This window comes from Lynx canadensis, chromosome B2 (assembly GCF_007474595.2).
Source record: "Lynx canadensis isolate LIC74 chromosome B2, mLynCan4.pri.v2, whole genome shotgun sequence".
In the NCBI taxonomy this organism is placed as follows: Eukaryota; Metazoa; Chordata; class Mammalia; order Carnivora; family Felidae; genus Lynx; species Lynx canadensis.
Genome location: NC_044307.1, coordinates 39,794,286 through 39,811,545, shown reverse-complemented (window position 1 = coordinate 39,811,545; position 17,260 = coordinate 39,794,286). Strand labels below are relative to the sequence as shown.

The 17,260-nt window shown below is 50.9% G+C and overlaps 1 protein-coding gene across 1 annotated transcript; it reads left to right on the top strand.

The window, feature by feature from the left end:
- Positions 1-5,398: 5,398 nt before the first annotated feature.
- TREM2 (triggering receptor expressed on myeloid cells 2) lies at positions 5,399-13,437 on the top strand. Its single transcript, XM_030315471.1, has 6 exons — positions 5,399-5,432; positions 8,697-8,852; positions 10,279-10,629; positions 12,012-12,102; positions 12,809-13,002; positions 13,099-13,437. The coding sequence occupies exons 1-6, from the start codon at positions 5,408-5,410 to the stop codon at positions 13,113-13,115; spliced, it is 834 nt and encodes a 277-aa protein (XP_030171331.1). The 5' UTR covers positions 5,399-5,407; the 3' UTR covers positions 13,116-13,437.
- The last annotated feature ends 3,823 nt before the right edge of the window (positions 13,438-17,260 follow it).

The following is a 17,260-nucleotide window of genomic DNA, read 5'->3' as shown; positions in this document are numbered from 1 at the left end:
TGTAAGCGCTTTCATGACTTCAGGGTACAGGAATATTTCTTGAGCAAGACATCAAAAGCTCAAACCATAAAGGGGAAATGTGGTGTTTGACTATATTAAAATGAAAAACTCGAGTACAAAAAGAAGACACCAAAAAGAAAGTGGGAGGAGAAGCCGCCGACAGGGAAATGGAATTTGCAATGCATATAACTGATAAAAGATTAGCAGCCAGGATTTATAAATTAGTAAAAGGACACACCATTTTTAGTGGACAAATTATAGGTGAGAAGAAAATCACACCCAAGAAAATGAAAAACATAAATAATGGTTAACTTCATGAGCAATCAAATAAATTCAAATCTCAACTAAAAACATTTCTACCCAGTATATTGGTTGGGGACTTCAAATATGTCTGTAATGCTTCATATGTAGATACAGAAATATAGGAACAGATATAGGTATAGATTTAGATATAGATATAGATACAGATATAGACATAGATATATAGATACATACCTCATATTTTTTAATTCTGAGAGTTCATGATAATAGTCACAGTCAAAAATCTAGTTCTGTGAATGAATTTAGGCACCCCAAATGGCATTTTCTCTGTAACAATAAAACCACCAGGCAGGTGCTGTTATCAGGTTCCTATAACATCAGGAGGTTATGCAACATAGAACAATAGAAAAAAATGTAAGCATGGCAGGATATGTAAATTTTGGTGCTAAGTAAGTCTACTGTAAATTTTTTTTGATGTTTATTTTTGAGAGAGAGAGACAGAGTGTGAGCGGGGGGAGGGGCAGACAGAATCAGAAGCAGGCTCCAGGCTCTGAGCTGTCAGCACAGAGCCCCACATGGGGCTCGAACTCATGAACCGCGAGATCATGACCTGAGCTGAAGTGGGATGCTTACCTGAGCCACCCAGGTGCCTCAGTGAAATAAGTTCTTAATGTAAATTCTAAATCCCAGCACAGCTTCCCAAAGGTCAGAAACTTGGCTGGCCTTCTTTTTCTTAACCACTACTATCTCTTCTGCCTGACCTTCTTTCTCCCTGGAATCTTTACAGATTTCTCAAAACAAGCCCCTTCTCCCACCCACTGCGGCGGTCATGCATGTAACAAATCCACAAGCTAGATTTGGTGAGGGTCCTTTCAAGGAGCTTCATTCAAGGAACCCCAGGCTAACACCAACAAAAAGTCATCACAACAATCTGAAGCTTTACTCTGTCCTTCAAGGAAATTCACGAGTCCTTACTTACCTTGCTGTCAATGGCTGGCATCTACAGGCTGGCTCACCTCCAAACCCTCAGCCAATCTCTCCTCAACCTAGTTTTCCTGGCCCTCCCCCTGCTGGTCATTAGTGTCTTCACTGAAGGAGTATGTCTCCTCAGCCAAAGACTCAGAAGTCAAGAAGCCGAGCCTGAGCCGGAGGAAAGAATGGATCCTCCAAATCTCTCTGGTCCCTGCTGTTTTAGGTCTTGTCTTCCAGGCTGAGATATTTGAGTTCGTGGGGAGGGTCTGGCCATGTGGGGTGGAAGGGTGACTAATGGCGGGTTCTGCTACATGACCTGGAACGCAGAAGGAGTGGATCGCAACCCGAAGCTTCCTGCAGCTGTAGAAGTGTTGAGATTCACCTCCCAATGCACCACAAAACATTAGTGTTTTAAGAGACATTAATAAGTGTCATGTGAAAATAACCCATGCTAGGAACATATTTTCTTCAAACATTTTAACGTAAGGAAAACGAAGTTGCGCTTATCACAATTTGTAAGAGTTGGCTCTTAGAAACTCTTTTAATATCCATTAACGGGAGGTTGATTAAGAAGTTATGCTACATTCATACCAAGGAATATTATGTAGACATCTGTTGATATGGAGAGATATTCCAGATAGGTTAAGTGAAAATGCCACAAAATAATATGTCTAGCATGAACTCCTTTGTGTTTGTGTCTTTGTGTGACCATAGCAAAAAGGCTAGATGAACAAACACTAAAATATCAGTAGAAATTATCTCCAGGGAGTGGTATTAGAGTGGAGGAAAATTCCACTCAGTAAGATTAGGCGGACTGGCTCTGGAGCCAGACTGCTCGGATCTAAACCTAACTTCCACCTGTATGAGCTGTGTGGCCTCAGGAAAGTTATTTAACTTCTCTGGATCTTGGTTACCTGGAACAATAATATTACCTACCTCACAGGTAATGGCGAAACACATTTAAGGTGTTTAGAACAATGCCCCGCACATAGTAAGCACTCAATACATTCTTGTCGGTTTTTTCTTCTTTTTTTCTATTCTTTAGTTTTTGTTTTGAGAGAGAGAGAGAGAGAGAGAGAGAGAGAGACTGAAAGTGGGGGAGAGGAGCAGAGGAAGAGGGAGAGAATCCCACGCAGGCTCCATGCTGTCAGCACAGAGCCCCATGCCAGGCTTGAACTCACGAACCGTGAGATCATGACCTGAGCTGAAATCAAGATCAGACTCTTAACCAACTGAGCCACCCAGGTGCCCCAACTCATGTATTTTAAGTGTGGAATTATGGACAACTTTTACCTTTTTAAAGTTAATTTTTATATTTTTTCATATAAAAATTAATTGACTACAGTTTTCAAAAGATTTTTAAAACGCTAAGCACATTTTATATAGTTTTATGATAGAAATAAGCTCCCTCTGAATCTGCGTGCTACATGTCTGTGGCAGGTGATCCTGGGGCAAATTGCCTGTGGCTTGTGGGTACGATGTTTCAACTGCACAAGGAGTATTTACCAAGGAATCATGGACATCACCGATGTATTTAACAACCCTATTAAGCGTTTTATCTTGCTGTGATTTCAGTACTAGGTCTTTAAAAATTACCTGATTTTTCTAAATTGTGATTTTAGGGGCGCCTGGGTGGTGCAGTCGGTTAGGCGTCCGACTTCAGCCAGGTCACGATCTCGCGGTCCGTGAGTTCGAGCCCCGCGTCGGGCTCTGGGCTGATGGCTCAGAGCCTGGAGCCTGTTTCCGATTCTGTGTCTCCCTCTCTCTCTGCCCCTCCCCCGTTCATGCTCTGTCTCTCTCTGTCCCAAAAATAAATAAACGTTGAAAAAAAAATTTTTTAATTGTGATTTTAAAAATTCTGCTTAGAAGTTGTTTTGAAAATTATCAAATTTTGCAGCAACGAATTTATCTTTAGGACTGTCATTGCTTTCTACTCTAATCCAGGCATAAATGTAACTCTGGCGCTCCTGCGGATTGTCTGAAAATTTAGAATACTTTTAGAAGGGTTTTGTGGTCAGATACTGTTAGGAAGGGCTGGTCTAGATGCACATTGGTCTCAGGATTTACTTCCTTGTTGATCCCAGACTGCCCAACGTGCTCCGGGTGTAGAGGGAAGGACTTGTGGACTGACTCAGTCCGGGGCATTACAAGGACACAGCACCACTAGGTGGGGTCCACTCAGTGCTGGGGGTGGGAATCCGCCCCACTCGGGAGGAACTGTTTTCTTTCTTTTAAGAAAGGCTGCAATTCTTGGGGCGCCTGGGTGGCTCAGTCGGTTAAGCGTCTGACTTGGGTTCGGGTCATGGTCTCACGGTTCGTGAGTTCGAGCCCCACGTCAGGCTGTGTGCTGACAGCTCAGAGCCTGGAGCCTGTTTCGGATCCTGTGTCTCCCCCTCTGTCTCTGCCCCTCCCTGGCTCTCACTGTGTGTCTCTCTCTCTCAAAAATTAATAAACATTAAAAAAAATCTAAAGAAAGGCTGCAATTCTCTAATAATTCTCTTTTATTTCTAAGGCATTTTGTTTCTGGCCATGGCAAGACCCATCTTCAGTTGGCAGATCCCTGTGGTCCAAGCCTGGACCCTCACTTCCACCTTAACAGGTGTCCTGACTTCTCAACTCACACTCAGAACAGAGGCCCAGATGTGCCTTTCTGCCTGAGATGACCAGAAATGTCCCCAAGCTCTCTCTGATGACTCATTTAAAGGTCTCCCTTCACTCCCTGAACCCAGGGTATTGTCTTAAAATCCTACCAATACAGATTTGCAATATCAACATCACTTCCGCATCTAGCAACAAAGGGGCAGTGACTCCTGTGCTCAATGCACCTTCCTAGCACCTAGCATGGAGCCTGGCATATGGTAGGAGCTTGGAAAATAGGTGGAATAAATGAATGTGCCCCTGGGAAGAGGGCTCCAGGCTCTCCCACTTCCTGGGTAAGAGGGAAAGGAATGCCCGGGAGGGGGTAGCTGTAGGGCAAGTTCCCTTCCAGGAGCAGGCAGCAAGCACAAGAGAGTTCAATTGCCGATCATTTTAACAGGGTTCGTACAGAGGAGTGGACAAGGATGAGCGGGCCACCAAGGGATGGCGATGCATCCAAAGACAGGGAGCGTTAACACCCCAACTTGAAAGAGCAAGGAGAGAGAACTGTGTTCTTGGAGCCAAGTGAGAGCGGAAGCCGTGGAGGAGGGACCACCAATCAGAGTTATGGCTCCAGAGGAAGGCAGCCACTGTGTGAGCCATGGCAGACATGGAGGGAGTAGGGGAAAGTAAGTACTCCAACTTATTTCTCCTCCTAACTGCCAACCCCTGCCTGTAGCTCCCTTCCACTAGACCCAGCAGTAGTAACCAAGGGGACCAGGCGCTGGGGTGATGGAGTCCAGAGGGGCAGCCTCCCAGGGGCAGAGCAGGACTGAGCAGGGATAGCATGGGGCAGGGGTGGGGACAGGAGTGGAGCACGGTCAGCGGGGGTCAAAGGCAGCAGAAAAGTCAGTCCAGGAGGGCTGGGAGGAGGCTATTCATGTCTTCTGGTGATCAGACTCAAATGGGCAGTTGAAGAGCATGAATAACAAAGCTGTCCCTAAGAAATAAAAAGGCTTCTGCACAGTGAAGGAAACGATCAGCAAAACTAAAAGGCAACTGACAGAATGGGACATATTTGCAAAAGACATATCAGATAATGTATAAATCCAAAATCTATAAAGAACTTATCAAACTCAACACCCAAAACACAAATAATCCAGTGAAGAAATGGGCAAAAGACATAAATACACACTTCTCCAAAGAAAACATCCAGATAGCCAACTGACACATGAAAAAATGCTCAACATCACTTATCATCAGGGAAATATAAATCAAATCCACAATGAGATACCACCTCACACCTATCAGAATGGCTGACATTAACAACTCAGCAACAACAGATGTTGGTGAGGATGCGGAGAAAGAGGATCTCTTTTGCACTGCTGTTGGGAATGCAAACCGGTGCAGCCACCCTGGAAAACAGCATGGAGTTTCCTCAAAAAATTAAAAATAGAACTACTCTACGGCCCCACAATTGCACTGCTAGGGATACAGGTATGCTGTTGCAAAGCAGCACATGCACACCAATGTTTATAGCAGCACTATCAACAATAGCCAAAGGATGGAAAGAGCCCAAGTGTCCATCGACGGATGAATGGATAAAGAAGATGTGAAGACAGGTGAGTCTGTGGCAAGGTAAGCACGGAGGAAAAGGTGTGTGTGTGGTGGTGGTGGTGGGGGCGGTGGGGAGTAGGACCTGAAGACGCGGGAGGAGAGGGGACGGGTGAGCAAGTAGCTCCTGGGGATCATCCAGGGGAGATACATAGACAGACAGCCAGACAGCTAGACGAGATATAGGGAAAGCTGCCATTTTGAAAATGGAAGATGAAATTCTGGGATGGAGATAGACAGGAAGAAGGAAGATTTTGGAGAGAAATATAGGGAAGAGGAAGGAAAATAATTCTAGCCCTTTTCTTTCTCTTTCTTTCTTTCTTTCCTTCCTTCCTTCCTTCCTTCCTCTTTCTTTCTTTCTTTCTTTTTTCTTTCTTTCTTGAGCACTTAACATGCCCTACCTTTACATACCCAGATAGTGAAGCTGGCCCAGAGAGTTAGGAACTTGCCCAAGTCCACACAGCCAGTAAATAACAGAGCTGGGATTAAGCATGGGTCTGTAAGAAGCCCAAACCTGTGTGCTCAATCCCCACTTTGCATCTGTCCCATCCAGCCTTCTAATCCCCACACTTGGCCCCCAAAGGCAGGCTAGGTACCCTCCCCAATCCTGGCAGGATCTGGACCAGTCCTGATCCAGCCGCATGGTAGATGAGGTTCCCTGCACTTCTGTCTCAGTCCTGTGATGTCCGTGATGACCTGAGGCAGGTCCAGTGCCTGGATCCCTGCCTCCTAGCTCCTGTGCTGTCGTCCAGATCTTCCCTTTGGGCTTGCCATCCCCTAGCCTACTGGCTGCTGCTTGCCCATGACCTAAAGCAATCCTGGCACATGCACTTGAGCGACTACACACACCCTCACTCCCCGGGAGGTGTCTGCCCTGAAGAGAGGAGGTACTGGTTCGAGACAGGGGCCAAGATCCCCATCTGAGAAAATATGAGATGCTAAGGATGGGAGAACTGCCTCAGCTAGAAGTGTCAGAGAACAATGGTCCAAATACAAAAAAAGAAGGTCAAGTCTGAGAGGAGTCAGAGGTGAGACAGAGGTGGGGGCTCGAGAGCAAAGGTTTGAATCCCAGAAGCCTCAGTCAGTTGAGCGTCTGATTCTTGATTTTGGCTCAGGTCATGATCTCACAGTTGGGACACCGAGCCCCACATTGGGCTTCATGCTGAGCATAGAGCCTGCTTAAGATTCTCTTTCTCCCTCTCCCTCTGCCCCTCTCCCCACACACGTGCACTGCCTCTCCCTCCCTCTCTCTCTCTCTCAAAAAAAGCAGGCAATGATAAGATGTTCAACATCATTAGTTATTATGAAAATAGAATTAAAACCATAATGAGATATAGCCACAAAATTATTAGAATGGCTTTTCCAAACCCTGACAATATCAAGTCTTGACAAGGATACAAAAATAGTATAGCCATTTTGCAACACAGTGTGGCAGCATTTATAAAGTTAGACACACACTTACCACATGACCCCTCTTAGGGTTTTAGCCAAGGGAAATGACACATATAACCACACAAAATATAGGTGCATGAATGTCTATGGTGGCTTTTTTCATAATCGCCCCCAACTTGAAACCACTCAAATGTTCATCAGCTGGTGAATGGACAGACAAGGTATGCATCAGCCATACAATGAAATACTGTTCAGCAATAAAAAGCAAGTGAATTACTGAGAAGCACAACTTCATGTGTGTTGAATACATTATCATAAGTGAAAGAAGCCAAACTCAGAGCTATACACCAAACAATTCCAGCTATAGGACATTCTAGAAAGGGCAGGAAGCCGTAGGAACAGAAGTCAGATCAGTGGTTGCCAGGACCTGAGCTGGAAAGGAAGAGATTGGCTAACAGGAGCATGAGGGAGCTTTTTGGGGGGGCTGATAGAGGTGTTCTATATTTTGATTGTGGCGGTTGTTACACAGATGTATGAATTTGTCAAAATTCATAGAGGTAGACACTTAACGGTGTGAATTCTTGTGTATGTAAATGATATGCCAATAATCCTGACTTTATAAAAAGACCGTAGAAGGGGACCTATCCAGTGATTTTCAGGTGGCCTCAGACCCTTCATTCCCTAAGCCATTAAGTCAAGACTGGGGAGCTGGTTTTCCAAGTGAAGGACTAAATTATGTTCATCATTAACCCCCATCTCTAGGCACATTCCCTGTAAATACCGTAGATGCACAGTAAAGAAATAAATAAAAACAAATCAGTGAGTGCTTGCAGGAAACCAGAGTAGACTCTGGCGATCTGTGGGTGCCTGTGGACCCTTCCTGGCCTCTCTGCTACTTCCCCCTGCAGGACTCACCTTCCCGCCCCTGGGAATTACCACTCCTCCCTCACCCCATCCCAGGACTGACCGCCGAGAGCCATTTCACACTTTGGTGGCTTTGTACCTGCAAATCCCTGTGCCTGGATCACCCTTCAAGTACCCCCACCCCACCCCTGCACCTATGGAGAAAGCACACCTCCAGCCCTGGAAACTCCAGCAAATGTCACATCCTGTGTTGTCCCATAGGTGTGTGCGTGCACAAAATAATGCCCTCGTGCGCTGGTGCACACAGGAGGCGCCCAACTGTGCAAAGGATACGCTTGGGCAGGAGACGGCAGGTGGAAGAGAAATTCTCCCCCTCGTGCAAAGCCCATCTCCCCCCTTCCCCCCCCACCCTACCTGGGATAATAGTACTAATTAGTATTTGCTGAGTGCTTATTGTGTGTCAGGCCCTATTCTAAAGCACTCTGCCGGTAGAAATCCATGTTATCCTCCCAATAACCCTACACACTATTCTTATTCCCACTATACAGATGTAAGGACTGAGATACAGAGAGGTTGTGGTGGGGGGTGTGGTTGCACACACAGGCAGTGAGGAAGGAGGACTTGAAGTCTACCTACACTACAGGGATGCTGGCCTGGAGGGAAGGACTAGGAGGCCCCAGATGGGGGTCCAGCTGGCCCCTGGTCCTTGCAAGGCTGCAGCCAGAGTGTGATAGGCAGTGACGCTGGAGCAGGGTCTGGACACAGCAGTGAGGACTGTGATCCCTGGGCTGGGCTCCACAGCCTTGGACACTGTCCAGTCCCTGCCATGTGGGGTCCCCCTGGCTGGGACGGGCAGTGGGGCAGGCTGGCCTCTCAGAGGTCTGGGATCCTCAGCCTCCCACTGCCTCCTGGGCAGCAGTGACTGGCCCCTCCTCTCCCTTCCTCCCCCACCCCACATCCCCTCCCTGAATCATAAAACCAGACCCCAGTCCTGACTATTTCTCAATCCCTAAAAGCCCAGTTCCTGTGGGCAGCACTCGACGCGCCTGCCCCTCTCCTTTCCGCACTTCAAGGGAAAGACGAGATCTTGCACAAGGTCCCCTGTGTCTGCCTTCCACCAGGGAAGCCTGACATGGAGCCTCTCCGCCTGCTCATCCTGGTGGCCGTCACAGGTAGGGGCCTGTCTTGCCGCTGGCCAGGCCTTCTCTCCTTCCCCTTCTTGAGTATCAAGTGGGTGGGTGGGCGGGCAGCCCTGGGCCCAACTATAAAGGCGGCTGACGTCCTCGGCATGGTCTGCACCCCGCTTTTCCCCACCCACCCCGCATTCTTCATACTCTCCCTCCCTCCCCGGGAGGAGAACCCACTGTCTGACTCTTCATGCACTTGGGAGTATGAGGGGCTGCTGGATTCTGGCCACAAAGAAAAGGAAGGAATTCTGATGGTGGTACCTCAGGCACTAGGTAGCAGTTGGGGGAAGTTTGGGGGGGCACTGGTAAGAGCCCCGAAGATGAGGCACCACTGGCCCCGGAGGAATGGCAGGGTGGGAGGGAAGAAAGAGAGGAGGAAAGCAACCCGTAGCTGAGGATGTACATCTTGTGCTGACGTGAAGGTCCTCTTGTCCTCAGGCCTGGAAGGGAGATGGGGGGTTGACACCCCAGGTTCTTGCACACAACTACCTCTTTTCATTGGGGTAAGGTGCCTCTTGCTCCCCTAGGGCAACAGGCAAACATGGTGAGCAGAGGGGCTGTCCCAGCTGAGCCCTGCTCCTGAGGCTTCTTAGCGGGGAGTGGTGTGGGGGACGACGGGGGGCTGCCTGGAGGCAGAGGGATGCCCCCTCCCTCTTCCCTCAGGTCTCTCTGCTTCAAAAGGCAGGCCACCTGCCCCCTAATCTTGTCTTCCAAGTCTCTTTTGCCATATGGTTGCGGATGGGGTAAGGGAGGACCAAGAGAGGGGAAGTCGAGGCAGAGGGCTCCGGACGATACCCCCTGCAGCCCCTGCCCTGGCAATAGACCACGCTTTAAGCCTATCTCCCCCACCCCAAGACGGGTCTCCAAAATAGCAGCCTCATGTCTCCCCCCAAAATAGCTCTGAGATGAGTCTCTCCTGAAAGGGGAACAAAGCCACAGAAATAGGGAAGCTGGGAACTGAAGGTCAGAAGGAGGAGATGGCAGAGCCAGGGCCCGCGTGGGCCGCTGCAGAGTGAGCACGAATGGCCAGGGCAGGGAGGCGGGTATCCAGCCCAGACCCGAGGGGGCCACTGGCCCCGCTCCCTTGAGACGGAGAGCCTGGAGGAGAAGTCTTGGTCCCATGTGATAGGGATAAAATGGGCGGAAGAGAACCGGAGGTAACTTCAAGGCCAACGTCTCTGGAAATAGGTCCAGAGAGGGACAGTTCTTTAAAAATGCCCAGCAAGTCCAACGGTGTTAAAGCCGGACTGGGGACCTGGGTTTCATGGTGGACTGTGCGCCTTCTCCCAACTTATACAGGAAGCTGAGCTCCTTAAGGGCAAGACTTCTGTCTCCTTGTTCACTGCGCACAGTAGGTGTTCAATAAACGTTTGGTGAATGAGCGAAGAGTGAGTGAATGTCTCCTCCCCAGAGCTGTCCCGAGCCCACAACACCACCGTATTCCAGGGCATGGCGGGCCGGTCCCTGCAGGTCTCCTGCCCCTACAACTCCTTGAAGCACTGGGGCAGACGCAAAGCCTGGTGCCGCCAGCTGGATGAAGAGGGCACGTGCCAGAGGGTCGTCAGCACCCACCGCTCGTGGCTGCTGTCTTTCCTGAAGAGGTGGAATGGGAGCACGGCCATCGTGGATGATGCCCTGGGGGGCACACTCACCATTACGCTGCGGAATCTTCAAGCCCACGATGCCGGCCTCTACCAGTGCCAGAGTCTCTATGGTGATGAGGCCGACACCCTCAGGAAGGTCCTGGTGGAGGTGCTGGCCGGTGAGTGGGTGGCTGACTGCACCTCTAGGCCACCCCTGGGCTGGGACTGTGTCTCCAAGGTGTGGGCACAGGACCGCCCTCTCGACCACCCTGGGGAAACCCACGGTGCAGATCTTGCCCTCCCACTTGAGGGCCCCTGTGGATGGTCGTGCAGGTTACTCACTGCGCAAGGGGACCGCACTCCAGCCCTGGCGCCCCGCTCCAGGCTGCACTCCCTGCATCGCTTACAGGAAGGATTCTGGGCTCTAATTTGCACAAGGCACCCAGTGAGCTACTTGCACTCCTGCCTCTCCCCATAGCTTTATCCATTCGGCATCCAGTTGGGATGTGAGCACTGTACAGTGGTCCTTAAGGAGTGAGTGGTGGGAGGTTCGTTTACTCCCTCACCTAATTATCCAAAGGACCTGCAAACATAAATCAAGCACTGACCTGGTACAGAAAACAAGCGCTACGAAGGGACACTGCCTGTGACCCTGGGCAATGTGCTTCATCTCTCCGGGCCTCCATTTCCTTATCTTTAAACGGAGATGATGATGTTTGTCCCGCTGCCCCCACAGGGCTCCCAGGGCGTATCAGTGAGGCGACAGAGTTAAAAATGCTTGGGGGTAAATGACAGCCCACACCCCAGCCTCCTGCTGCTGAGCTGACCTGGGATCCTCATGCCAGGTGACACAGGGTGGCAGTGGGGGTCCCCCCCGCCCCAGGCTTTGCACAGGGATGCCCTCCAGGAAAGCTTTCTGCCTGTGTCTCCAGAACACTATGTATCCCGAAGGAGAACAAATCTGGGGGTTCGGGTCCCCTTTCTGACTCTCCCTCTTCTCAAATCCTCCCCCACCACATGGCCCCTTATGATGGAAATGAGCCATTCATCCAAGGTCTAAGGTGGGGAGGGGAGGGGAGACGGTTTGCCCTAGACCCAAACCCCATGGCCACCACTTTTTTACATGCAGAGGTGGCAGTAGGGGCCAAGGAGACACAGATTTTCAGCCCTATTAGGGCCTAAGCCTAAGCCAACTCCCAAGAGGGTGGCAGGAAAATAACATTATAATAATAATACTCCATGGCTGGTGTAGACAGCTTGACAGTTCACACAGAACTTTCAAATACATCCATTCATCCATTTGACCTTCCCAAAGACCCTGTGTGTTGGGGGTTGGGAGTTGTAGTTTCAGCACTTAGCCATACAGGATGATCTCACTGAATTCTGCGACACTATCACCCCACTTAACAGGTGAGGAGACCGAGGCTCAGAGAGGTTAATGACCTGATCTGCTCCAGGCCAGAGCCTAGGGGGCCTCGTGGCATCCAGATGGGTGCTCCCCACTGTGACTGGCTGCCTCAAGGAGGAGGGGCTAGAAGCTCATAGGCTCTGTCTCCCACAGACCCCCTTGATCACCTGGACCCTGGAGGTCTCTGGATCCCTGAAGAGTCCAAGAGCTTCGAGGATGCCCAGGTGGAACGCAGTATGTCCAGGTACAGAGGTGGGGCAGACTTCCACCCTGCAGAGCCCAGGCATGGGATGGGGGCTGGGGTCCTAGAGCTACAAATCCCAAGACAATTAGAGCATGAAAATGGGCCTGGAGATGATCTGTCTGAACACCCCTCCAACCAGCCATTGCGTGTTGGTGTGGCCCTGCCGGTTGTTAACATGCTGAAATTCTTTTTTTTATACATAGCTCCTGCTCCAAAACTCCTGAATGGTCAGCCTCCCATCCCTTCCCTGGCCACCCTTGGACATCCCCACAATTCAGCAATAATAAGGGTTTTAGGACAAAACTGGGACCCCATCCCCATACCTGCTCCTTTGGTAGGATCAGCTCTGATTGGTTCATTCCTGTGTACTGGTGTTAAAATACTGTTAGTATAACCATGGAGTGCACATGTGCGCGCACACACACACACACACACACACACCCCAGACTATACTATCATGCGCAGCAGGAAACTGCCCAGCAAGGGAAGGTGATGTGTTTAAATGCACTCAGCAGGTAGATCCGTATCTAGAACTCAGGTCTCCTGACTACAGGCTCCCTCAAGCCTCATCCCAGGGATGGTGCTGGGTGGTGAGCTATTCTAGGTCCCTGAAAGCACCTGGTATCTCCCCAGTCCTTCTCGGTGGGCAGACTCCAGTGTGTAGGCCACCCCAAGGTCTCCCTCATGTCCTCCTTGTGTCTTCAAGGGGTCTCTCAGAAGAGGATATCCCCTTTCCACCCACTCCCGTCCTTTTCCTCCTGGCCTGCATGTTTCTGGGCAAGCTTTTAGCAGCCAGTGCTCTCTGGGCTGCGGCCTGGCATGGGCAGAAACTGGGGACGCCCCGGGCCGGTGGGCTGGACTGCAGCCGTGACCCAGGTTACCAGCTCCAGACCCTAACAGGTGAGCTTCCAGAGTGCAGTGGTGGATGGGGGTGGACTGGGCAGGGGTGGCGAGGTGGGGCTCAGAGGGGCTGTGTGAGCACGCGGTCGGTTGCAGGGCAGAGAGACACGTGAGAGAAGACCCGGCATGGGAAGAGAGGCCCCGGGAGAGGTCTGCTGGGACCACCCCGGCCTGCACACCTGCCCCTCAGCCACCAAGACTCATGGTTCTGCTTTGGCGAAAGGTCACCCTGCCCACACCCTGCTTCCCCTGGCCCCTGGAAACAGAGGTGTGTGTGTGTGTGTGTATGTGTGTGTGTGTGTGTGCGGGCACACCTGGGAAGTGGGAAGGACATTCACCAACTTGTAGGCATTGGTTATTAAACACTCTCACAAATAAATCCAAGACTTCTCTTTGGCTACCAGGCTAGGAGAATGAATCTGGACGAGGAAAAGACAAGAGGTCTGCCTCCTTGGGGCCTCGGGTCTTAGGCTACCGCGTCTCTCTGTTCTCCCCGCCTCCAAACTGCCCATCTTTTGCTTTTCCTCGCTCCCTTCCCTAGATCTAATTGCTGGATCCTGCCTCCTCATCTGGGATTTCTCTAGCATCCAGGCTGCTGCCCCTCTCCTCCATTTGCCTCCCACCTGTCAGTTCCCGAGGATTATTGTGGCCCACCTCCCCCACCCGTCAGTCCATCTAACGCCCAGCTGACTCATCGACTCGCTTCCCCAGACCTCTGCTTTCTGCGTGTTACTTCCCCTCCAGGGGAACACCCACGGCTGGCCTCATGGAGTGCAGCATACCAGAGCTGGGAACTACTGGTCTGAGCCCCTCACTGCACAGAAGGGAAACTGAGGTTCGCGAGAGAAAGATGTCACCCCAAGTCCCCAGTAGAGCCTGGAAGTGCAAATTTCACTTCGTGTTCACGTTGCCCTTCCCTCTAGCTCCATCCTACTCATTTATTTCATGAGAAAATGGATATGTTCTGCGCCAGGTACCATTCTGAGCGCTGGAGACAAGCGAGGACCAAACAGGCAAAGATTCCTGCTCACACAAGGTCCCCGGACCCGGAGGAGGGGAGGGAGACAGACACAAGTCAGTCAGCCAGATGGTATGCTGAAGGGCAAAAGTGCCCAGGAGGAAACGGCCAGTGAAGCCAGGCTAGGCGCACTGGGGGTGCACAAGGGACAGGGATGATGTAATTTATTTATTTTTTTTTTTTAAATTTTTTTTTTCAACGTTTATTTATTTTTGGGACACAGAGAGACAGAGCATGAACGGGGGAGGGGCAGAGAGAGAGGGAGACACAGAATCGGAAACAGGCTCCAGGCTCTGAGCCATCAGCCCAGAGCCCGACGCGGGGCTCGAACTCCCGGACCGCGAGATCGTGACCTGGCTGAAGTCGGACGCTTAACCGACTGCGCCACCCAGGCGCCCCAGGGATGATGTAATTTAGACGGCGACAGAAGGAACCTGCGCAGGAGAACCACATCAGGGGGAGAGGACCAGGCCAGAGGGACTCATCTCTCCCGGGGCACACACACACCACTGTGGTCCGAGTGAGGGGAGTGGGGACGCAGACTTGCCCAGGGAGGGCTGCGGGGGGAGGAGCCCATCCTCAGGCTTTCTGTCCTGGGCCTCTGTGAGGTGGAAGCCTGGGACCCTCTGTGGCCGTGGCCACAAGTGGCAGCTTTGCTCCCCACCGTGGGCTTTCGGATCGTTGGGAAGGACCCCTGATGCAGCCCTCGTGCCCAGCCTCATGTGCACACATCACTCCCCAGTCTTGCCCAGCCCTGCTTGGCTCACTCCCCGCAGATGCTGGGCCAGGCTGTGTGTCCCAGGCCCTTAGACTCAGCCGCATGTGAAGCTTTCTCATCGTGTCCCAGGCACCGGTCTCCTCCCTGCAGACCTGAGGCACTGTCTAGCGGCCAAGATGCACGGCTCCCCAAGCCTGGCACGAGAACGTGTCTGCAGTTCCCCTGTTCTTGGGAGCTTGGCCTTTTCTCTTTCTTCCTCCCTCACATTGGAGACATCCCCCTGGGGACTTGGATCACCACTGGGATCCCCTGCCTTGGACTCTCTGGGGTGCACACTGGACTGAAGGGGGGATCAGGTAATTTAGTTTCAAATTTAAGCTTTGCCTCCTACTAAGAAACCCCTCTGAGCCTCAGGGTCCTCACCTAATAAAAACACAGAACAGGGGCACCCAGGTGGCTCGGTCAGTGAAGTGCCTGGCTCTTGATTTCGGCTCAGGTCATGATCTCACGGTCATGACATTGAGGCCCACATTGGGCTCTGCGCTGGGCATGGAGCCTGCTTAAGATTCTCCATCTCCCTCTCTCTTTACCCCTTCCCCCTCCTCGGAAATCAATCAATCAAACAAACAAAAAACAAACAAACGAGCAACCCTGCTTTGCTGAAGTTTTGTGAGGTTGAAAGAAATACCATTAGTGAAAGTCCCAGGGCCGATGTCTGGTGCAGAATAGGTCCCGAATAAACACTGGCTTCCTTCCTCTTCCCTAATGCCCACCTCCCTGAGGCCAGGATCCTGCCTGGTCACCTCTGTCCTTTGTACCCAGCGGTGGACCCTTTTAGGCACTCAGTCAAATACTGAGGACAGGTCTCGCTTCACAATACTTCTGTGGACTGTTAGTGTAATGACTTACCCGCAAGGAAATCAAAGAAGCCTGATACGTACTGGCAGGACAGATATAAGCATTTCCACATCACCCACGAGGCTGACCCACCTGTCTGGTTTGCCCAAGACTTTGCCAGTGTATCACCAAAGACCCATATCTCCCAGGAAAACTCCTAAGTCTGGGCAGACGGGACAACTGGTCACCCTCTCACCACTTCCAGCTTAACGCACTGTCTGGCTTTCTCAGGCTCCTGTTCCCAGTTCCCATTGGCAACTTCCTTGTTCCTGAAGGAAGGAGAGAGCAGAGAGAGGGAAGGAGCAGAGAAGGGAGGGGAGAGGAAAGGGGGAGGGTAGTTTCTTTAGCCCCTTTCTAGGTGTGATGTCTAGGTCAGGCGCTGGCTGCCCCTTCCAGACATCCTCACCTTACCTGCCTTTGTCTCTCTGAGCACCAGTGCTCCCCCTGGAGTCCCAGATCAGGAGGTGTATCGTCCACGTTCTGTGCAGGGTCCCCACACCCCAGTTCTGCACAGGGGGACATGAACGGGGGCCAGATGTTTCCTGTGCGGGCAGTGGGTTCCTGTCATGGCAAAGGAACCCCAAATTATGAGGCTTGGAGTTTACACACGGCATCTGGCACATTGGCCCATCTTCCTCTCTGGAGAGACAGATAGTAGATAGATAGATAGAGAGACAGATAGATAGACTGGTAGATACATAGATAGATAGATAGATAGATAGATAGATAGATAGAAAGACTGATAGATACATAGATAGATAGATAGATAGATAGATAGATAGATAGATACCTTTACTCTGGAAGGTAAACAGATCTTCTCTAGGGACGGGGGTGGGGGTATAAGCAAATCCCTCAGGAGCTGGTACCCTCTCTCTAGCTTCCAAAGCACGCTTGCTATTTGATAACCGTCGAACAAAGCTTGATCAGTGCCCAGACCACACAGAAACGTGAAAATATCCATGGAGAATGATCTCCCCACAGAGAGGATAGTGCATTCGTGAAACAAAAATAATATGCTGTAAAAAAAGTTTGGAGAATAAGAAATCTTGTAAAGTGAAAATGCCAAGGCATAAAAATGTAAAAGGGATGAGAGAAAAAGATGAGGGTACCTTCTGGAAATCAGAACGCAATGGACAAAATGATGGGAAAAGAGAGAAAAGTTGTGCAAAGGGGATGAGTACATGAGGTTCAATATCCAACTCATTAAGGGGTTCCAGAAAACAGGGGGAAAGAAGAAAATGGAGCATAATTATCAAAGGGTTGATGCAGTTGCCAGAGCCAGAGAGCGTGGGTCCACACCAGCAGGGGCTGGAGGGCACCCAGCACAGTAAATGAAGACCGGCCCCATCCAGGGTGCCACCAGGGTGGGGTCTCTGGGTGTGAGGTCTTGTGGCAGGACTGGACAGTCCCCTGAGGGCTTGGCCGGTGCACTCCTTACAGAATTTAGAACCCAAATGGCCCTTCACCTTCCTCCTTCACAGCTCTGCATCCTCAGATTCTATTTCTGGAAGACCCCGAGGATCATCTGCCTCCCCTGCTTCCCAGTTTCCACCATCCTCCTGTCACCTCATCCCTTAGCTGGGCCCCAGGATCCCAGGTCCCACCTGTCCTTGGGGCTTCTTCTC

Coding starts and splice junctions, on each gene's coding strand:
- TREM2 (XM_030315471.1), top strand. CDS start 5,408: ATGGATAAAGAAGATGTGAAGACAG. Junction 5,433..8,696: donor TAAAGAAGATGTGAAGACAG/GTGAGTCTGTGG, acceptor AATCCCTAAAAG/CCCAGTTCCTGTGGGCAGCA. Junction 8,853..10,278: donor CATCCTGGTGGCCGTCACAG/GTAGGGGCCTGT, acceptor TCTCCTCCCCAG/AGCTGTCCCGAGCCCACAAC.